General features: G+C 38.5%; 1 protein-coding gene across 3 annotated transcripts in view; it reads left to right on the top strand.

Moving 5' to 3' along the window:
• Positions 1-20,402, top strand: part of NME7 (NME/NM23 family member 7) — a 355,379-nt gene that overhangs the window by 114,051 nt on the left and 220,926 nt on the right. For all 3 annotated transcript variants that reach the window (XM_023738433.1, XM_004384089.3, XM_023738434.1), the window contains exon 7: positions 18,045-18,150. In XM_023738433.1, coding sequence (XP_023594201.1) covers positions 18,045-18,150 — 106 coding nt within the window. The remainder of the gene's footprint in view (positions 1-18,044; positions 18,151-20,402) is intronic.

Below are 20,402 nucleotides of genomic sequence, written 5' to 3'. Positions count from 1 at the left end.
TAGCTGGTAGGGGACCTTTGCATGAATCTCTCCTCGCTCTCCGTTCTCTGTCACTTTTCTCACTCCATTTGGTGCTTGGCTGAGTTCTTTATCTCTTCGTTTGATGTTTTAGGGTTTCAGGATTGTTGTATTCTCTGTTCGGCTTAGTTTTTCGGATCTTTGCTGTAGAGGGACGGCATGGTGCTTCTGCCTAGAGCGCCATTTTTCCGGAACTCCTCACTAGGTGGTATTTTTAAAGCCAATTATTACTAGTTGAGATTACCAAAGAGACAGTATAGATAGAGAAGGAAAAAAGATCAAAGAGGGAGCCTTGTGGTTCTTTAATATTAAGCTATCTGGTATAAAAAGAAGAAAATACTTTAAAGGTAGAGAATGATCAGTGGAGTCAAATAAGGCCGATATGTTAAGTAAAAAGAGTATTGACTATTGATCATTAGATTTTATAATGTAGAGCTCATTGGTGAACTTGCCAAGATCAGTGTCAATGGAGAGGTGCTGGCAAAGGCTTGCTTGGAATGGATTTAAAAGAAAATTGGAGGATAGGGATTGGAGACAGTGAATATATACAATTCTGTTGAGGAGTTTTGCTGCAAAGGGGAACAAAGAAATGAGGTTGTTAGCTGAGAAGATTTTACCAAAAGGTAGACTACACTCACTGTTTTCTCTTCCTCAGCTACTGAGACAGTCACTCACTTTGCTTCGTTCTCATCATTCCACTGAAACTGTTTTGGCAGAGATAACCAGTGTCCTCTTAATTGCGAAATCCAAGGAAATTTTTTATTTTTTGTCTTACTGTATATCTGTGCTACATTTGAAAGGTTTGAACACCTTCTTCTTTTTGAAATGCTCACCGTTTTTTAATTCAATAATATCTCACTTTTTTTATTTCTCTTATATGTAGGAGACTATGATCTATGTCCTATTAATAGGGTTTTTCTTACTCTACCTGTTCTTTAAGTGTTGGTGTTGTTTAGGTTTCGCTTGAAGGTCTACTCCTTTTCTTGCTCTAATTCTCAGGGTCCTGGTTTGTAAAATGAGACAATAATTGTACTTACATCATAGAGTTCTTCTGAGGATTAAATGAAATCATTTAAGTGCTTAACATAGTGCCTAGAGCACAGCGTTTAGTGGATGTTATCTATTATTAATATTCCGTTTTCACAGTTTTTCCCAAATCTGTAAGTTACACTGGATATAATGTCAATATGCAAAAATTAATAGCAGTCCTATACACCTGAAATAACCAGTTAGAAAGTGTCATTTTAGAAGGGATTTCCACTCACATAGTAAAGAACTATATGATATTCATGATAAATCTAAAAAATTATATATGGGAGACTTTTATGGAGAAAATTATATATCTTTGTTGTAGGCAATAACTAAAACACCAAACCAAACCCATTGCTGTTGCGTTGATTCCGACTCAGAGCAACCCATAGAACAGAGTAGAACTGCCCCATAGGGTTTCCAGGGAGCATCTGGTGGATCCAAACTGCCAACCTTTTGGTTAGCAGCCATAGCTCTTGGTTGATGTAGGCAATAGCGAAAGACTTAAATAAGTGAAGATGTATACTGTGTTCATGGATGGGAATATCCAGTATCATAAAGATATTCATTCTCTTCAAATTGATTTATAGAATATAATTCCAGTTAAAATTTTAGCAAAATTTTTTTGAAGCTTAATAAAATTCTCATGTGGAACAGCCAAGACAATTTTGAAGAGAAAGAAGAAGGTGTAATGGTGATAGGGTAGAGATTTATTTTATGTGATAAAAAGACTTTTATAAAACTTTAGTAGGAAAAACTGTGTGATATTGGTGTGGGATTAGACAGCTATATCAATGTCACTGTCCAGAGTGATCAGGAAATGACCCATACATAATAGGAATTTGGTGTCATTATAAATCAGTGGGAAAGGGATAGATTGATTAGTTAACAAATTATGTCAGGTAATTTCATATAAAAAAAGTAAATTGACTTTTTAAGTCTAGGATTTACATTGACATTTCCACTCATACCCAAATGATGCATTCAGAACTGAACTGATTATAATTTTAATTCACCAAAATATTACTTTTGTATTCTGTGTATCATCAGCAAAGAAATTTTGGATTCTGTATTCTTTCATCTGTCTCCCTTTTCTCCTCTCTAATCAATAAAAAGTTTTATAGATTTTATCTTCTAAACATTTTATTTTTTTAATTCTCTTATTCTCAACATTCATATTATCTGACCTGGGTTGCTGCAGCAGTCCTGGTTCATATTTTTCTCCCCCAAATACACCTTCCACATAGGCTTCTGAGTGAGAAGTCTAACAATTCTAATCTGTACATGTCATAAGTTAACTAAAAACATTTCAGTGTACTTCTTTATCCCCAGAATCAAATTCAAGCATCTAAAACGGCTTACAAAGCCTTGTATTAATCTGTACTTTTGTCTCTTGTGTGTCACACTCTGCTTCTCCCTCCATATACTGTGCTGTTCTCATTATGTTGCTTTAATTGTACTGCCCGTGGAATGCTGTCTCTCCCTTTGTCCAGTTTTATTTGTCCTTTAAAACCAAGCTCAGAGTTCTTTACATATTCTGCATATAAATTCTGTATCCAGGTATATGATTTGCAAACATTTCCTTCCTCACAGTGGAAGGCTTGTGTTTTTATCCTCTTTAATAGCATGTTTGGAAGAACAGAACTATTGTTGAAGTTGAGTTTATCAGTTTGTTCTTTCATAGATTGTGCTTTTGGAGTCGAACCTAAGAAATCTTTCCCTAACCCAGAATTCCAAAGATTTTCTACTGTGTTTGCTTCTAGAAGTTTTATAGTCTTAGGCTTTACATTTAGGTCTATGATTAATTTTGAATTAATTTTTGTATATGGTGGAAGTTATGATTGAAGTTCATTGTTTTGCATATGGATATTTGCTTATCCCACTGCTATTTGTTGATAAGACATTACATTTCCTTTGCACCTTTGTCAAAAATATATTGACTGTGTATGTGTGGGTCTATTTCTGGACTCTGTTCTGTTCCATTGATCTATTTGTCTACCTTTATGCCAGTTCCACTCTTACTACAAAAATAAACAGCTCAGTTAAAAAATTGACAAAATATTTGAACAGACATTTTATCAAAAATATATAAATAGTAAATAAGCACATTAAAAAGTACCCAGCATCATTAGACATTAGGGAAATACTAATTAAAACCATAGTGAGATACCACTATGTACCTACAAGAATGGCTAAGATTAACGAGACTGATCGTGCCAAATGTTGCAAGGATGAGAAGGAACTGGAACTGCTAGTGGGGATGTAAAATGATACAACTACTTTGGTCAACAGTTTAGCAGTTTCCTAAAAAGTTAAACTTACACCTACCATATAATCTAGCCATTTCACCCTTAAGTATTTACCCAAGAGAAATAAAAGCAAATGTTAATACAAAGACTTGTACATGAATGTTCATAAGAGTTTCATTTATAAGAGCCCCAAACTAGAATTAACCCCAATATCTGACAGATGACTGCATAAACAACCTGTGGTATATCCACACATGGAATACTATTCAGCAATAAAAAATAATGAAGTATTGATACATGCTATAGTGTGAATGAATCTCAATTTTGCTGAGTGAAAGAAGCTAGACAAAAGAATATATATGGTTCTATTTATTTAAAATTGTAGAAAATAGAGTTAATCTATAATGACAGAAAGCATATCAGTGGTTATGGGGGGAAAGGAGTCAGGGAGAGGCAGGAGAAAGTGATTACCAAAGGGGAAGAGAGGTGAAGGATATGTTTATTATCTTGATTATGGTGATGTTTCCGTGGGAGTAAACATATGTCAAAACTTAACAAATTGTATACTTTAAATATGTGCAGTTTAATGTATGTCAATTATAGCTCAATAAAGTAGTTAAAAAAAAGCCTACTCATACATGAACAAATTCTTTTTTTAAAATTTTACTTTGTTTTACGTGAAAGTTTATAGCACAAGTTAGTTTTTCGTTCAAAAATTTATACACAAATTGTTTTGTGACATTGGTTGCAATCCCCACAATGTGTCAGCACTCTCCCCCTTTCCCTTTCCATTCCATGGCCATTCCTCTGGTTTTCCTGTCCCTTCTTGCCTTGTCATCTTTGCTTTTGGGCAGGTGTTCCCTATTTGGGCTCATATACTTGATTGAACTAAGAAGCTTGGTGCTCATGTGTGTTATTGTTTGTTTTATAGGCCTGTCTATTCTTTGACTGAAAGGTGGACTTTGGGAGTGGATTCAGTTTTGACTTAGCAGAGTGTCCGGGGGCCATAGTCTTGGAGGTCCCTCCAGTCTCTGTTAGACCAGTAAATCTGGTCATTTTTTGTGAATTTGAATTTTGTTCTACATTTTTCTCCCATTCTATCCAGACCCTCTATTGTGATCCTTGTCAGAGTGGTCCATGGTGGTAGCTGGGCACCATCTAGTTCTTTTGGGCTCAGGCTGGTAGAGGCTGTGGTTCACGTGGTCCATTAGTCCTTTGGACTAATACTTTCCTTGTGTCTTTGGTTTTCTTCATTCTCCTTTGCTCCAAACGTGATAGGACCAATAGATGTATCTTAGATGGCCGCTTGCAAGCTTTTAAGACCCAAGACACTACTCACCAAAGTAGGATGTAGAATATTTTCTTTGTGAACTGTGTTATGCCAGTTCACCCAGATGTCCCCTGAGACCATGGTCCCCAGCCCTCAGCCCAAGTAAGTGGGTCCCTCAGGGTGTTTGGATGTGTCTAGGAAGCTTCTATGACTTTGCCTTGGTCAAGTTGTGCCGACTTCCCCTATGTTATGTGTTGTCTTTCCCTTCACCAAAGTTAACTTGTCTACTGTTTAATTAGCGATTTCTCCTCTCCACCCCTCCCTTCCTTGGTAACCATCAAAGATTGTTCCTTCCTGTGTGTAAACCTTTTCTTGGGTTTTTTATAATAGTGGTCTCATACAGTATTTGTCCTTTTCTGATTGACTTATTCCATTCAGCATAATGCCGTCCAGATTCATCCATGTTGTGAGATGTTTTGCAGGTTCATCATTGTTCTTTATCATTGTGTAGCATTCCATGGTGTGTATGTACCATAGTTTGTTTATCCATTCATCTGTTGATGGGCACTTAGATTTTCCATCTTTTTTCTATTGTGAACAATGCTGCAATGAACATGGGTGTGCATGTATCGATTAGCGTGACAGCTTTTATTTCTCTAGGGTGTATTCCTAGGAGTGGGATTGCTTGCTGGATCATATGGTATTTCTATTTCTAGCTTTTTTAAGTAAGCATCATATTGTTTTCCATAGTGGTTGTAGCATTTTACATTCCCATCAGCAGGGCATAAGAGTTTCAGTCTCCTCTCAACCTCTCCAACATTTGTTTGTTTGTTTGTTTGTTTGTTTTTGATTAGTGCCAGTAATGTTGAGGTGAGGTGGTATCTCATTGTAGTTTTGATTTATATTTCTCTAATGGCTAATGATTGCATTTCCTCATATGTCTGTTAGCTGCCTAAATGTCTTCTTTGATGAAGTGTCTGTTCATTTCCTTTGCTCATTTTTTAAATGGATTATTTGTCTTTATGTTGTTGTGGTGTTGAAGAATTCTGTAGATTTTAGAGATTAGAGCCTTGTCTGATATGTTGTAGTCAAAAACTTTTTTCCCAGTCTGTAGGTTCTCTTTTTACTCTTTCGGTGAAGTCTTTTGATGAGAATAAGTGTTTAGTTTTTAAGAGCTCCCAGTTATCTAGTTTATCTTCTGGTGTTTGTACATTATTATTTATGGTTGTATACTGTTTATGCCTTGTGTTAGGGCCCTTAGTGTAGTCTCTATTTTTTCTTCCATGATCTTTATAGTTTTAGGTTTTGTATTTAAGTCTTTGATTCATTTTGAGTTAGGTTTTGTGTGTGGTGTGATGTATGGGTCCTGTTTCATTTTTTTACAGATGGACATCCAGTTTTGCCAGCACTATTTGTTAAAAAGACTGTCTTTTCCCCATTTACTGGACTTTACTCCTTTGTCAAAGATCAGCTGACCAAAGTTGGATGGATTTGCATCTGAGGTCTTGATTCTGTTCCATTGATTTATATGTCTGTCGTTGTACTAGTACCAGGCCATTTTAACTACTGTGACTGTGTAGTAGGTACTGAGATCAGGTAGTGTGAGGCCTTCTCCTTTGTTCTTTTTCTTCAATAATGCTTTACTTGCCTGTGGACACCCTTGTAACTCAGTAGTGAAGTCACTCCTGAGGTTCACACTTCAGCCAAAGATTAGACAGACCCATAAAACAAAACGAGACTAAATGGGCACACCAGCTCAGGGACAAGAATGAGAAGGCTGGAGGGGACAGGAAAGCTCGTAGTGGGGAACCCAAAGTTAAGAAGGGAAGAGTGTTACATATTGTGGGGTTGGCAACTGATGTCACAAAACAATATGTGTATTAATTGTTTAATAAGGAAGTAATTTGCCCTGTGAACCTTCATTTAAAGTACAAAAACAAAACAGTAATGTTTTACTTATCTGGTGCCTCTTTCCTTTCCATATAAAATTGGTGATTAGTATTTCCAACTCGTTAAAGAATGCTGTTGCTATTTGGATTGGGATTGCATTGTATCTGTATATTGCTTCGGATTGGATTGACATTTTCACAATGTTGAGTCTTCCTATCCATGAGCATTGTCTTAGTCATCTAGTGCTGCTCTAATAGAAATACCACAAGTGGATGGCTTTTAACAAGAGAAATTTATTCTCTCATAGTCCAGTAGGCTACAAGTCCAAATTCAGGGCATCAGCTCCAGGAGAAGGCTTTCTCTCTCTGTTGGCTCTGGAGGAAAGTCACTGTGATGCATCAATCTTCCCTTGGTCTGGGAGCATCTCAGCACAGGAACCTCAGGTCCAAAGGACATGCTCTGCTCCCAGCACTGCTTTCTTGGTGGTGTGAGGTTCCCATGTGTCTCTGCTTGCTTCTCTCATTTATATCTCAAAAGAGATTGGATTAAGACACTGTTTAACTTTGTAAACCTCATCGGTATAACCTCATCACAGTGATAGAATTTACAACACATAAGGAGATCACATATAACCTCATCATAGTGATAGAGTTTACAACACCTAAGGAAATCACATCACATTACACAATCATACAATACTGAGAATCGTGACCCAGCCAAGTTGACAGATACTTTTCGGGGACACAATTCAATCCATGACCCTCCACCCTTTGGCCCCCCAGAAATTCATGTCCTTGCAACACGCAAAATATACTCATCGTATCACAGCAAAAGTCTTAACTCTGAGTCCAAATTCCAAAAATTCGTCTTCCTCTGTGGAATCTAGAATACAAGTTATCTGCTTCCAAAGGTACAATGGCAGAACAGGCACAAACCAGACATTTCCATTACAAATGGGAGAAATTGGAGGAGAAGAAAGGATAACAGGCACCAAGCAAGTCAGCAGAACACATTACATTAGCCCTCAAGGCTTTGAAAATAATCCGTTCTCTGAGACCATTCACACAATAGCCCTGCCCTCCAGACTCTAGGTATTGGCTAGTCTCCTGATTCTGAGTGGAGGTCCCTTGGCCCTGGACTTTAGCTCTGCCTTCCAGGCCCACTGGGACAGCAACTCCGCTCCCTCAGCTTCAAGCGCACCATTCTCCTAGTCGATCGGAGTGACATCTCCACCCTTAGAAACAACAGAGGCCATGACTCCACCCTTTGAAATCCCTGGGGTCATGGCCATACCATTTGAGACTGAGGCAGCTTGGCTTCTTGTGTTCCTTGTCTCTTTAGCTTCTGCTTCCTGTGGCCTCTCGGCCCTCAGGCCTCATGCCCGCATCTGCCTTGCTGGGGCAAGTGTTCCAAAGCTGGGTAGCTCCACCGATAAGTGCCTGGAGGCACCCCACTCCACCAGGAAGCCTCCTGTGCACAGGCACTTAGCTCTCTCTTGCTCTGTGGGTCAGCTCCAGCGCCATCTCCTGCTGGTCTCCTGGTTCTGCTGCTGTTGGTTCTCTGCCACTACTGCTTCTCTGCTGCTGCTGCTTCTCTATCTGTTCACAATTTCAAAACTGCTTCCACATTTTAGGTATCTGTTAGAGCAGCACCCCATTCCTGGTACCAAATTCTGTCTTAGTTATCTACTGCTGCTCTAAGAGAAATACCACAAGTGGATGGCTTTTAACAAGAGAAATTTATTCTCTTATAGTCCAGTAGGCTACAAATCCAAATTCAGGGCGTCAGCTCCAGAAGGCTTTCTCTCTCTGTTGGCTCTGGGGGAAAGTCCTTGTGATGCATCAGCCTTCCCTTGGTCTGGGAGCATCTCAGCCTAGGAACCTCAGGTCCAAAGGGCGCGCTCTGCTCCCAGCACTGCTTTCTTGGTGTGAGGTTCCCGTGTGTCTCTGCTTGCTTCTCTCTTTTATATCTCAAAAGAGATTGGATTAAGACACTATCTAATCTTGTAAACCTCATCAGTATAACCTCATCACAGTGACAGAATTTACAACAGATAAGGAGATCACATATAACCTCATCATAGTGATAGAGTTTACAACACATAAAGAAATCACATCACATTACACAATCATACAACACTGGGAATCATGACCCAGCCAAGTTGACAGATATTTTTGGGGGACACAGTTCAATCCATGACAAGCATGTTATGTTTTTCTATTTTTGGAGGTTTCTTGCAGTAGTGTTTTGTAGTTTTCTTTGTATAAATCTGTTATGTCTCTGGTTAGATTTATTCCTAAGTATTTTATCTTTTTAGGGGATATTATAAATGATATTGTTTTCCTGATTTATTTTTCGAAGCTCCCTTTGTTGGAGTATAGGAATGTAACTGATTTTTGTGTGTTAATCTTGTATTCTGCTGTTCTGGTGAATCTTTCTATTAGTTCCAGTAATTTTCCTGTGGAATCTTTGGGGTTCTCTATGTATAGGATCATATCATCTGCAAACAGCAATAGTTTTACTTCTTCCTTTCCAATTTGGATGCCCTTTATTTCTTTTTTGTGTGTTATTGCTCTAGCTAGGACTTCCAGCACAATGTTAAATAGGAGTGGTGATAAAGGGCATCCTTGTCTTGCTCCTGTTCTTAGGGGGCTCTCTCCATTGAGAATGATGTTGGCTGTTGGTTTTGTATAGATGCCCTTTATTATGTTGAGGAATTTTCCTTTTATTCCTATTTTGGTGAGAATTTTTAGCAGGAATGAGTGTTGTACTTTATCAAAGCATTTTCTGTGTTGACTGAAATGATCATGTGATTCTTTTCTATTTATGTAGTGGATTAGTGTATTGATTTTCTAATACTGAACCATCCTTGCATACCTGTTTTGAATTCCACTTGGTTGTGGTATATTATTTTTTGATATGATGCTGAATTCCTTTGGCTAGAATTTTCTTGAGAATTTTTGCATCTATGTTCATGAGAGATACTGGTGTCTAATTTTCTTTTTTTGTGATTTCTTTGCCTGGCTTTGGTAATAGGGTTATGCTGGCTTCATAAAATGAATTTGAGAGTATTCCTTTTTTTTCTATACTCTGAAATAGTTTGAGTAGTAGTGGAGTGAGTTCTTCTCTGAATTTTTGGTAGCATTCTCTGGTGAAGCCATCCGGGCCAAGACTTTTTTTTTTTTTTTTTGAGTTATTTTATTACCTCTTCAATATCTTCTCATTTTGAGTCTGTTCAGATTTTGTATCTTGGCCTGTGTTAGTTTAGGTGGGTAGTGTGTTTTTAGAAATTTGTCTATTTCCTCTGTTGTTGTTAGGTGCTGTCGAGTCGATTCCAATTCAAAGTGACCCCAGCTACAACAGAATGGAATACTGCCCGTTCCTGCGCCATCCTCACAATTGTTGTTATGCTTGAGTCCATTGTTGCGGCAACTGTGTCAGTCCATCTCATTGAGGGTCTTCCTCTTTTTCACTAACCCTCTACTTTACCAAGCATGATGTCTTTCTCCAGGGACTGATCCCTCCTGATAACATGTCCAAAGTACGTGAGATGTAGTCTCGCCATCCTTGCTTCTCGAGAACTTCTTCCAAGACAGATTTGTTCATTCTTTTAGCAGTCCATGGTATATTCAGTATTCTTCACCAACACCACAATTCAGAGGTGTCGGTTCTTCTTTGGTCTTCCTTATTCATTGTCCAGCTTTCGCACGCATATAAGGCAATCGAAGACACCATGGCTTGGATCAAGGCGCACCTTAGTGTTCAAGGTAACATCTTTGCTTTTCAACACTTTAAAGAGGTCTTTTGCAGCAGATTTGCCCAAAGCAATGCATTGTTTGATTTCTTGACTGCTGCTTCCATGGGTGTCAATTGTGGATCCAAGTAAAATGAAATCCTTGACAACTTCAATCTTTTCTCCGTTTATTGTGATGTTGCTTATTGGTCCAGTTGTGAGGAGTTTTGTTTTCTTTATGTTGAGGTGTAATCCATACTGAAGGGTGTGATTTTTGATTTCATCGATAAGTGTTTCAAGCCCTCTTCACTTTCAGCAAGCAAGGTCGTGTCATCTGCACATCTCAGGTTGTTAATGATTCTTCCTCCCATCCTGATGCCCCAGTTTTCTTCATATAGTCTAGCTTCTGGGATCATTTGCTCAGCATACAGATTGAATAGGTATGGTGAAAGGATACAACCCTGACGCACACCTTTCCTGACTTTAAACCACATAATATTCCCTTGTTGTGGTCGAACGACTGCCTCTTGATCTATTTACAGGTTCCTCATGAGCAGAATTAATGTATTCTGGAATTCCCATTCTTCGAATTGGTATCTATAATTTATTATGATCCACACAGTTGAATGCCTTTGCATAGTCAATAAAACCCAAATAAACAGGCTAATTCTTTTCAGAAGTAGACCACTGGGTCCTTCTTCCTAGTCTGCCTTAGTCTGGAAGCTCGGCTAAAACCTGTCCACTATGGGTGACCCTGCTGGTATTTCAATACTGGTGGCATAGCTTCCAGCATCACAGCAACATGCAAGCCCCCACAGTATGACAAACTGACAGACCTGTGGAGGCCATTTCTTCTAGGTTCCCAAATTTATTGGAGTACAGTTTTTCAAAGTATTGTTATGATCCTTTTTATTTCAGCTGTGTTTATTGTAATGTCCCCTATCTCATTTCTTATTTTGGAAGTGAGTATACTTCTTCTCCATTTTTCTTTTGTCAGTTTGGCCAGTGGTTTTTTGATTTAGTTGATCTTTTCAAAGAACCAACCTTTGCTCTTGTTGATTATTGTTTTTCTGTTCTCTATTTAATTTCTGCTCTAATATTTATTGTTTCCTTCTGGTACCTGTGGGCTTCTTTTACTGTTCTCTTTCAATTTGTTAGAGTTGTAGGTGTAATAATGTTTTGATTTTGCTGGGCCAATGGGGGCAGAGCTGACCTGTGAGGGCAGAGCACCAGCAGCTCTCTAGCTGCGGCAGTGCAGTGAGGGCCAGTAGGAACAGGGAGAGGTGGCATATGGGGCTAGGTGGAGGGGGAGAAAGAAAATGAAGAAAGGGAAGAAAAGAAAAAAAAATACACAGGAGAAGCTGGTGGTCGGGGTGGAGGGACCCAGAATGGCAGTGGGTTGGTAGTTCTGTGCCAAGGTGGTGTGGCATGGCCTGGTGGAAAGGGGCAGAGATAGGGTACAGGGCTAGGTGGGTGGGAGAAAGAAAAGGATGAAAGGGAAAAAAAATGGTATGGCAGGATGCAGTGTGTGGGTGCGGGGAGGACCCTGAGTGGCAGTAGGCTGGTAGCTCTCTTCCTGTGGTGGTGTGGCCTGGTAGAAGATGTAGGGGTGGCATATGGGGCTAGGTGTGAGGGAGAAAGAAAAGGAACAAAGGGGAAAAAATGGCATGGCAGGAGCTGACGGGTGGGGGCTGGGTGGACTGAGGGTGATGGTGGGCTGGTAGCTGTCTAGCCGAGAGGTGCAGCGTGGCCCATTGGGAAGGAGTGGGCTGGTGTTTGGGTCTAGGTGGGACGAAGGAAGGAAGAAAAGGAAAAAAATTGCGCCGCAGGAGATAGTTGGTGGGGGTGGGAGGGACCCAGGGTAATGGCGGGCCAGTAGCTCTCTTGCTGAGTGGCGGCGTAGCCCATTGGGAGGGGTGGGGATGGCGTATGGGGCTAGATGGGAGGGAGGAAGAAAAGGAAGAATGGGAAAAAGCTGAAAAAAAACAAAAAACCACCTAAATGGTGTAACAGGATCCAGCGGGTGGCGACGGGGTGGACCTAGGGTGATAGTGGGCCAAAAACTCTCAAGTCGAGTGGCCTGGCATGGCCTGTCAGGAAGCGGTGTGGTGGCGTTCAGAGGTAGGCAGGAGTGAGAAAGAAAAGGAAGAAAGGGAAAGAAAAATGGTGCAGAAGGAGCGGGCAGATGGGGGCAGGGTGAAGCTGGGATTGCGGGCGGGCTGGTAGCTCTCTAGCCAAGCGGGGTGGTGTGTCCTGTTGGGAAGGGGCGGGGTGGGTACAGCGCAGAAGGGTGAGGGGCGGGAAAGCGTGTTTCTCTGGTTACCGGGTGCTCTGTCTCCTGTTGGGAGCTTCGTGAAGTTGCCTTCCTGCACTCCCTGTCCAGGGTTGTTGCTGGCTGTGCTCCAAGATGGCGATGCTGTGCCATGTTAGTTGGTGGGGGACGTCCACTCTGTATCTCCCCTCATTCTCTGTTTTTCTTCAGTTTCTTCTTCCATTGTTTGACATAGTTCTTTACCCCTTCATTTGATGGGGGTTCCAGAATTGACAATGTATCTGTTTTACTTAGTTTTTTGGGTCTTTGCTGCAGAGGGACCACATGATGCATCTGTCTAGGGCGCCGTGTTGACTCCACCCAGGTGCTCTTTCTTGATGCTTCCTTAATATCTGCTCCATACCTCTATCACTTTACCAAGCCTAAAAAGTACTTGTTTTTATGTCTGTCCTCCTAGTAGACTGTGAATTCTTTGAGGGATGTCTAATTCACCTTTGTTTCTATAGGATTTGGATCAAGGTGTTCAAAATAGTTTCAGAATTAAAAACAACAACAAAACTGACGTTTATTGAGTGCTTACTATCTAACAAGCACAGTTCTAAGCACTTTGGTATCATGTTTAACTCTGTCAACAATTCTGTGTGGTTGGATATATCATCCTTATTTATGTTACAGAAACAAACTGGAGAATTTAAGTACCTTGCCCCCGGTCACCCGGACCATAGGCAGTGAAGTGAAGACATGAGCCCAGGCCCTCTGGCTCCTGAGCCCCTGTGCATAACCACCACTCGCCATTATGTATGCAGAAAATAGCAACTTCGCTATTTTATACCTTACAGTTTTTTAGGATATCAAAGTAATGGAAACATCTTTTAGAGAATTCGGAAAATTTTGTCATTAGTAATCCTGTGAGCAGTGTTTAAAATTTATTTACGGTGTGTTCCTTCCAGCTCATTCCTTTGATCATTTATGTAGTTTAGTTGGTAAACATCATCTACGTAGTTTTACTGTAATTTGATTCTTGTTTCCATTTACTATTATATCATAACATTTTACGTTACCAAGGTACTGTCATAACCATAATTTTAAGGGTTGCAGAATATTCTCTTACACAGATATAACATGATTTATTTAACTATTCCCTTTTTCTTGGACATTTTGGTAGGTTACAGTTTTTCTCCTATTTATAAATAATGATGCTTTGAATATGTGACTGCATACTTGATTTTTTAATGTTTTGGATTATTTTCTGAGAGCAGATTTCTTATTTGATATTAGGGGAGTGTGTGGAGAGAAAGTTCAGTTTCTTTTAATGTTTTGATCTGGGACATTTGCAAAAATGCTATTATTTAAACTTTACTATATACAAATCTTGGAGAAACTTTTAGCTAGCAACCATTTAGTAATATTTTTATTATGATAATTAAAGATATGAGGATCTGAGTGTGGAATTAATCAAGACATCAAAACATTAACACTAAGACATTAATCAGAACATTTTAGTGAGATTACTGTAGGATATCAGGGTGAAAATTTATGAAGCAGTGCAACCATATTCTTTACAATTTGTTAAAAAGTCCTAACTTATTCAAATTGAGTCTGAATTTTATTTTTTGGGATGGTTACAGATTATTATCATTTTGTCTTAGACAATTTAGGGAAATATAAACGACTAGCAGTCATAATAGGGAGCCATGGAAGGAAAGGAGCTTTATGCAAAATGTTTTAGCAACTCAAATCACAAAGGAATATGGAAATTTTTTTGTGAGACTCTGTGTTTGTTGTGTGAAGCCTTTGAATTAGTTGCCATAACAATGACCTAGTAAAAGTGCTGTTGCAGATGCATGCTGTCTTGGATTTATAGGTGGGACAGATATGACAGCCTACACAGGGAGAAAGAGAAGGCATAAAATAGACTTGTTCACTTTCACAAAGAAGATATATCTAAGTAAAACTTTTGTATCCTTTGTCTTAAATATTGTATATAGGGATTGCTAAATGGATGCTTGGAAAGCTCTTATTTTCATTTTTATAAATTAAACAAGAAAAGAAATTAGAGGGAAATTGAGACAAAATTAATTGGCCAAATATTTGCCTAAATAATGTGTAAACTAGAGGTAGAAATCTTTAGCATTGCTTTTCACTTTTGAAAGACATGATAGAAAAAGTCCAGGGCTTTGGAGCTAGAGTGACCTGGATTTAAATCCTGGCTTTGCCACTTGCCAACTTATGAGGGCTCGTTACTCACCCTTTCTGAGTTTCATTTTTCTGATTTGTACAGTGTGGATAGATACATTTTATTAAGCGCATGTAGGGTTTATGCATTTTTTAATTTCATTCATTCTAAAATATTTACGGGCTACTGTGTGCCAGAAATTTGTTTTAATTGCTGGGGATACAGTAGTGAACTTCACATGGAGCTTGTATCTCTTTTTGTGGGGCGGGGGTCAGATAATAAATAAACAGATACGTAACATGTTGGGTGGTAAGTGCTCTGAAGAAAATAAAGCAGAGTAAGAGGAAAGAAAATGACCAGGGTGGAAAAGGAATTGTGTGTTGGGCAGGCGTGGGGGAATACTATTAAATATAGGCTTTTCAGGAAATCTTCACAATGTCTGATTTGAGCAGAGACATGAAGGAAGTGACAGAGAAAACCATGCAAATATCTGGGGAAAGAGTGTTCCAGGCAGAATGAGAATGATATGTGCAAAGATTTTGAGGTGGGAACATGTTTACTGTGTCCAAGGAGCAGTGAGGGGGCCATTGATGCCAGGGCAGAAATGTAAGTGGTGGAAATGGCTAGAGATTAGGTCAAGAGGTCATCAGGGGCCAGACCGTATAAGGCCCTGTAGGACGTCTAGGGCTTTGAAATTCATTGTGAAGAAGATGAGAGGTCATTGGAGAGTTCTTTGCAGAAGAGTGACATATCTAAGGTTTTTACAAGTTTCATTCTGACTGCTATGTTAATAGACTAGGCAGGATGGGAGTAGGAAAAAGTATGGAATGGAGGTTAGTGCAAAAGTCAGAGGGAGAGATGATGATGACATGGACCAGGGTGATAGATGTAGAGGTAGGGAGATTCTGGATATATTTTAAAGGATTTCCTGACAGATTGGATGGGTGGGTGGAGGGGATTGGAGAAATGGAGAGGAATCAAGGATCTCTCTTGAGTTTTTCTTGGTTGATTAGAAGGATGGGGAGAACAGGTGGGGTTAAAGAGAGCAGATTTTTGGTAGACAGAGTGGAAATCAGGAGTTCTGTTCTGGATATGTTAAGTATGAAACGGCTATTAAGTGGTGCTATCAAAGAGGCATTTGCATATATATATATATATGGGTGTGGAGTTTAGGGAGGAGGTTGGAGCTAGAGGTACAAATGTGGGCACCACCAGGCATTTAAAGCCGTGTGACTAGAGATCAGCAAGGGAGTGACCATAGGTGGAAGAGAGTAGAAGTGTAAGGAACTGAGCCCTGGAACGCTCCAGCACTTAGAGATCAGCTACATAGGAGTCAACTGGAAAGGAAACTGAGAGGGTATGACCCGTGAGGTAGGAAGAAAGCCAAGTGATGAAAACATTCCAAGATGTAGGGAGTGATTAGCTGTGTCAAATACTGTTGATTGGCCAAGTAAGATGTTGATGTTGTTAGTCGCTGTTGAGTTGGCTCTGAGATGAGGACAGAGAATTAACTAGCAGACTTGACAACATGGAGGGGGTTAGGGGTTTTGATGGCAGCTTTGGTGGAATGAAAGCCTAATTAGTTGTGAGCTTAAGAGAGAATGGGGGAGAGGAAGTAGAGACAGAGAACAAGATAACTCTTGAGTTTTGTTGTAAAGGAAGCAGAGAAATGGGACCTCTAGAAAGGGTATACCCTTTCCAGTTCACAACACTCTACCTCTCCCTCTTGTTACACCAGGTCTGCTTCATTCGTTACCTGTCAGGCCCTTGTACGTTTTTGAGATTTCACCTGTGCCGTACGGGTTTTCTAAGACCATGTAATCAAAGCATCTGGTACAGGACTACACATGATAGTTGTTGTTATTGCTTAAGAAGAGTAATTAAATGAAGGCAGCAATATGTTACAAAGGTACTTGATGTCTAAGGAATAGAACATTTTTATTTTTTTCTAAAATGAACCCTCTCAAGTATGTCATCTAGTATTTGAACAATTCCTCATTCTCCCTTGTGGATGTTGAAGATTTTTTTTAAATGTACATCAGTGTGGCAGCAGTAACATACCCTATGATCTTTTCAAGTTTTAAATTCAGTGAAAAATGAATTTAATTGAATTTAAATGAATTTGAGCCGAGCATTGTTTTAGGTACTATGGGACCCAGAAAGATAAGCAAATTATTTCCTTTCTCCAAATTTATACTTTAGTAGAAGGTAAGTACCCAAATAACCACAACTTTGGGTGAGTAAAGGGTGCTGATTGAGGCATCAGGAGAGGCTTCCCCGAGGAGGTGGTATTTGAAGTCGCCCTTTACACATTGGTAGGGTTCTTTGGTGTTTGGGGCAGAGAGTCTTACAGACAATAAGCAGAAATAATAGTAGTAAAAAGTTTAGAGGCAGGAAAGCTATCTGTCTAAGTAATAAAAAGAACTGATTAGTGTGACCATCTTTGTGGCTAGTTCACATTACTGGGTTGTCATTTTAATGAACCATGTGCAAAGCAAATAATATAGCCAATACCCAAATCTGGCTGTAAAATATGGTTCATTTGGTTTTGTACTAGGACTGTAGTAAGTTTGCATGTTCCTGGGCAGCTCAAACAGTTACGCTCTTGGCTGCTAACCAAAAAGTTGGTGGTTTGAATCCACCCAAAGGCACCTTGGAGTGATCTACTTTTGAAAACTCAGCCATTGAAAACCCTATGGAGCACAGTTCTACTCTGACACACATGGAGTCATCATGAGTCCAAACTGACTTGACAACAACTGATGTAGTAGGTTAGTTAGTTTTAACTAACTATAGTTCTCAGATTCCTGAATACTAATATCTGTTTCTATAAAGATTTCTTAGTTTTTCATTTTATTTTACATATTTTAATGAAAAGTTAATAAATGGATCTGTGTCTTCACAAACTAATACTTTAAGGAGAATAAAACTTTTGTTGACTACTTCTAATATTCGAAATATGTTAAGACATTATCAGTTTTAATCCTGAGACAGCATAGTGCATATTTTCATTGCTCTAATTACAGTAAAACCTGAGAAAGCTGGAACCTTTCTGGTAAGAGAAGGAAAACTCAAATATTTTCCACTAATAGAAGATGATAGAAAAGTGGTAAGACTACACCCTGTCAAAGGTGGAAAACTTGAAAGACTGGGAAAAACTAGACAGTCCCATTGAGTTCCGACTCTCACAGATTACACTGTAATACTTCTTTATATATTCTTCCGATAATATGTCTTGAAACAAGGTTCAATTAATGTGTAAAAATCATTTTTAGCAAAATTGAAGCAAAAATTTATTTTATGAAACTTTAAAAGTAGTTGCATAGTTCTTCCTCCCCTCACAAAAATACCCTGGGACTTCAAGATAAGAGATCACATATGCCAAAGTCATTTCTCTCTGTCTTTAGGAAATGGAGTTGTTCTTTCCTTCAAGTGGAGGTTGTGGGCCCGCAAACACTGCTAAGTTTACTAATTGCACCTGTTGCATTATTAAGCCCCACGCTATCAGTGAAGGTAAGTGCTGTGTTGAATACAATATATTTGGTACATTTTGTTAATAGCTTAGCTAATAGCTTATTTGGTTAATGTTTACTTTTTTGATGTATGTTACTTGGGGAAATTAAAGAGTACTTTAAATTTTTCCAGGCTCATGAATAAAGGTGACAGAATATAAGGGAAAACCTGTGTAAATCTTTATTTTTTATTCTTTATCTTTGTATCTGTACGTTTTTAGAAGGTGTTCCTTGAGATTTTAGAAGGTTGATTCCTTGACTCCTCTCCTTCCGGTCAGATAACTGCGATTCACTTAATTCACTTAAATAACACTCCTGACGTACAATTTAAAACATCATCTACTACATCTGTAGTATACTCTGAGAAAGTGGAAGACATTTTCTTCAGTTCTCAGTAAAAAACTCTTTGGCCAATGTATTTATGTATGTGTCTGTATGTATGAATGTATGTGTATAGGTATGTTGTTGTTAGTTTAGGTCAAGTCAGTTCGTCTCGTGGCGATTCCATGTGTGCAGAGTAGAGCTGCTCCATAGGGTTTTCAAGGTTGTGACCTTTTGGAAGCAGATTGCCAGGTCTTTCTTCCAAGGCACCTCTGGTTGGGTTTGAATTGCCCACCTTTTGGCTAGTTGTCGAGTGCTTAACTGTTTGCTCCACCTAGGACTTCATATATATATATAATATATTTGAGATATATGTACAGAGAGAAAGAGAGCAAGTTTTCTTATCATTATTTTCCTTTGTCTCAGTTTCTTCATCTGTTTATTTTAGCCTGTTGTATATATTTTTCTAGCTATCTCAAATACTTTTGGAAATGAGGTGGAGTATAATTAAAAAGATCACTCTAAAAATACTAGAATATACTAAATATAAACAGAATTGATCAGATTTATTTTTTAATTTTATGTTTTCCAAGTATAAAATTCAGATGTACAGTAGAAAATTTGGAAAACACATTAAAAAAGGAAACAAAAATCACCTGTTTTCCCATCATCCAGAGGTAATCATTGTTATTATTTGGAAAAAAAATCATAAAAAAAGAAACAAAAATCACCTGTATCCCATCATCCAGAGGTAATTATTGTTATTATTTTCATGTCTTTCTTCCAGATTTTTTTCCTCTGTATTTCTATACGTGTGTGTACACATGTATGTAATTATTAACATGGCTGAGATGTAAGTCTATAGGCTGTTGTTTTCATTCAGTTTTTGTGAGCACTTTTGGATAACTTTAATTCTTCATGAATATTTTAATAGCTGCACAATATGTGATCATGTAGGTGTAGTATAATATTTGAATATTTAGGCTGTATCTAGTTTTTAATATTAAAAATAAAGCTTTGAAGAATATCTTTGTACATAAATATTTGACAATATCCTTGATCATTTTCTCTGACTAGTTTCCTACAAGTAGAATTATTAGCTGAAAGAATATAACCCTTAAAGCTCTTATTGCATAATTAATATTTCTTTAATTATTCAGGAAGTACTTTAATATCTTATAGATTCTTAGGACCATAATTACAGGGAACTAACATGCATAATGGGTAACAAACATTTATGAAGAAGATACCACTTTGTGCCATGTGGAAGACTGGGTACCTTATACATTACCTCCTTCAGTCTTCACAGCAATCATGTCAAGTAGGTGAATTTATCACTCTTTTTTAGATAAACCAGCTGAGACTCGATGAGAATAAGTCATTTCCCCCAATTTTGAGTAGGGAATCTAGGATGCAAACCCTGGTCTCTTTTAATCTCCATATTCTTTTCTATATACTGTATTACCTCAAAGAACAAAACATCAAGAACAACAAAAATGTCACGTAGTCAGTAATGGCAAGTAATATTTGTGATAGTAATATTTCAAGTGGCTAGTACTGACAAGTCTTTGAAAACAAATTGGAAGCTTATGTTGTACCAATTTTTCTTGCCTGGAGATGAAGATATATATAAAATACCCATGAGGTATTTTCGTAAGCACACTATGCTTATTTTTTTTTTCAGCAACATGTGGAAGAGGATTGGCATGGGACACTTATGAGGGTGCCTCATGGGTGGAGGGTGTGGCTGGCCAGCAAATGCAGAGGGCGTGCATTATTTGCATAAAAATGTGTGTGTGTGTGTATACAGCATGTATATATATATATATATATGTATGTATCTATTTATATGATATATTTGAATGTGATAAGAGATACATTTTGTCATAAGAGTTCTTATTTAAAGGCCCTAACTTTTTTTTTTTTTTTTTT

The sequence above is a fragment of the Trichechus manatus genome, unplaced genomic scaffold, assembly GCF_000243295.1.
Source record: "Trichechus manatus latirostris isolate Lorelei unplaced genomic scaffold, TriManLat1.0 scaffold00117, whole genome shotgun sequence".
NCBI classification, from domain to species: domain Eukaryota; kingdom Metazoa; phylum Chordata; class Mammalia; order Sirenia; family Trichechidae; genus Trichechus; species Trichechus manatus.
This window is presented reverse-complemented; position numbering and strand designations above follow the sequence as displayed.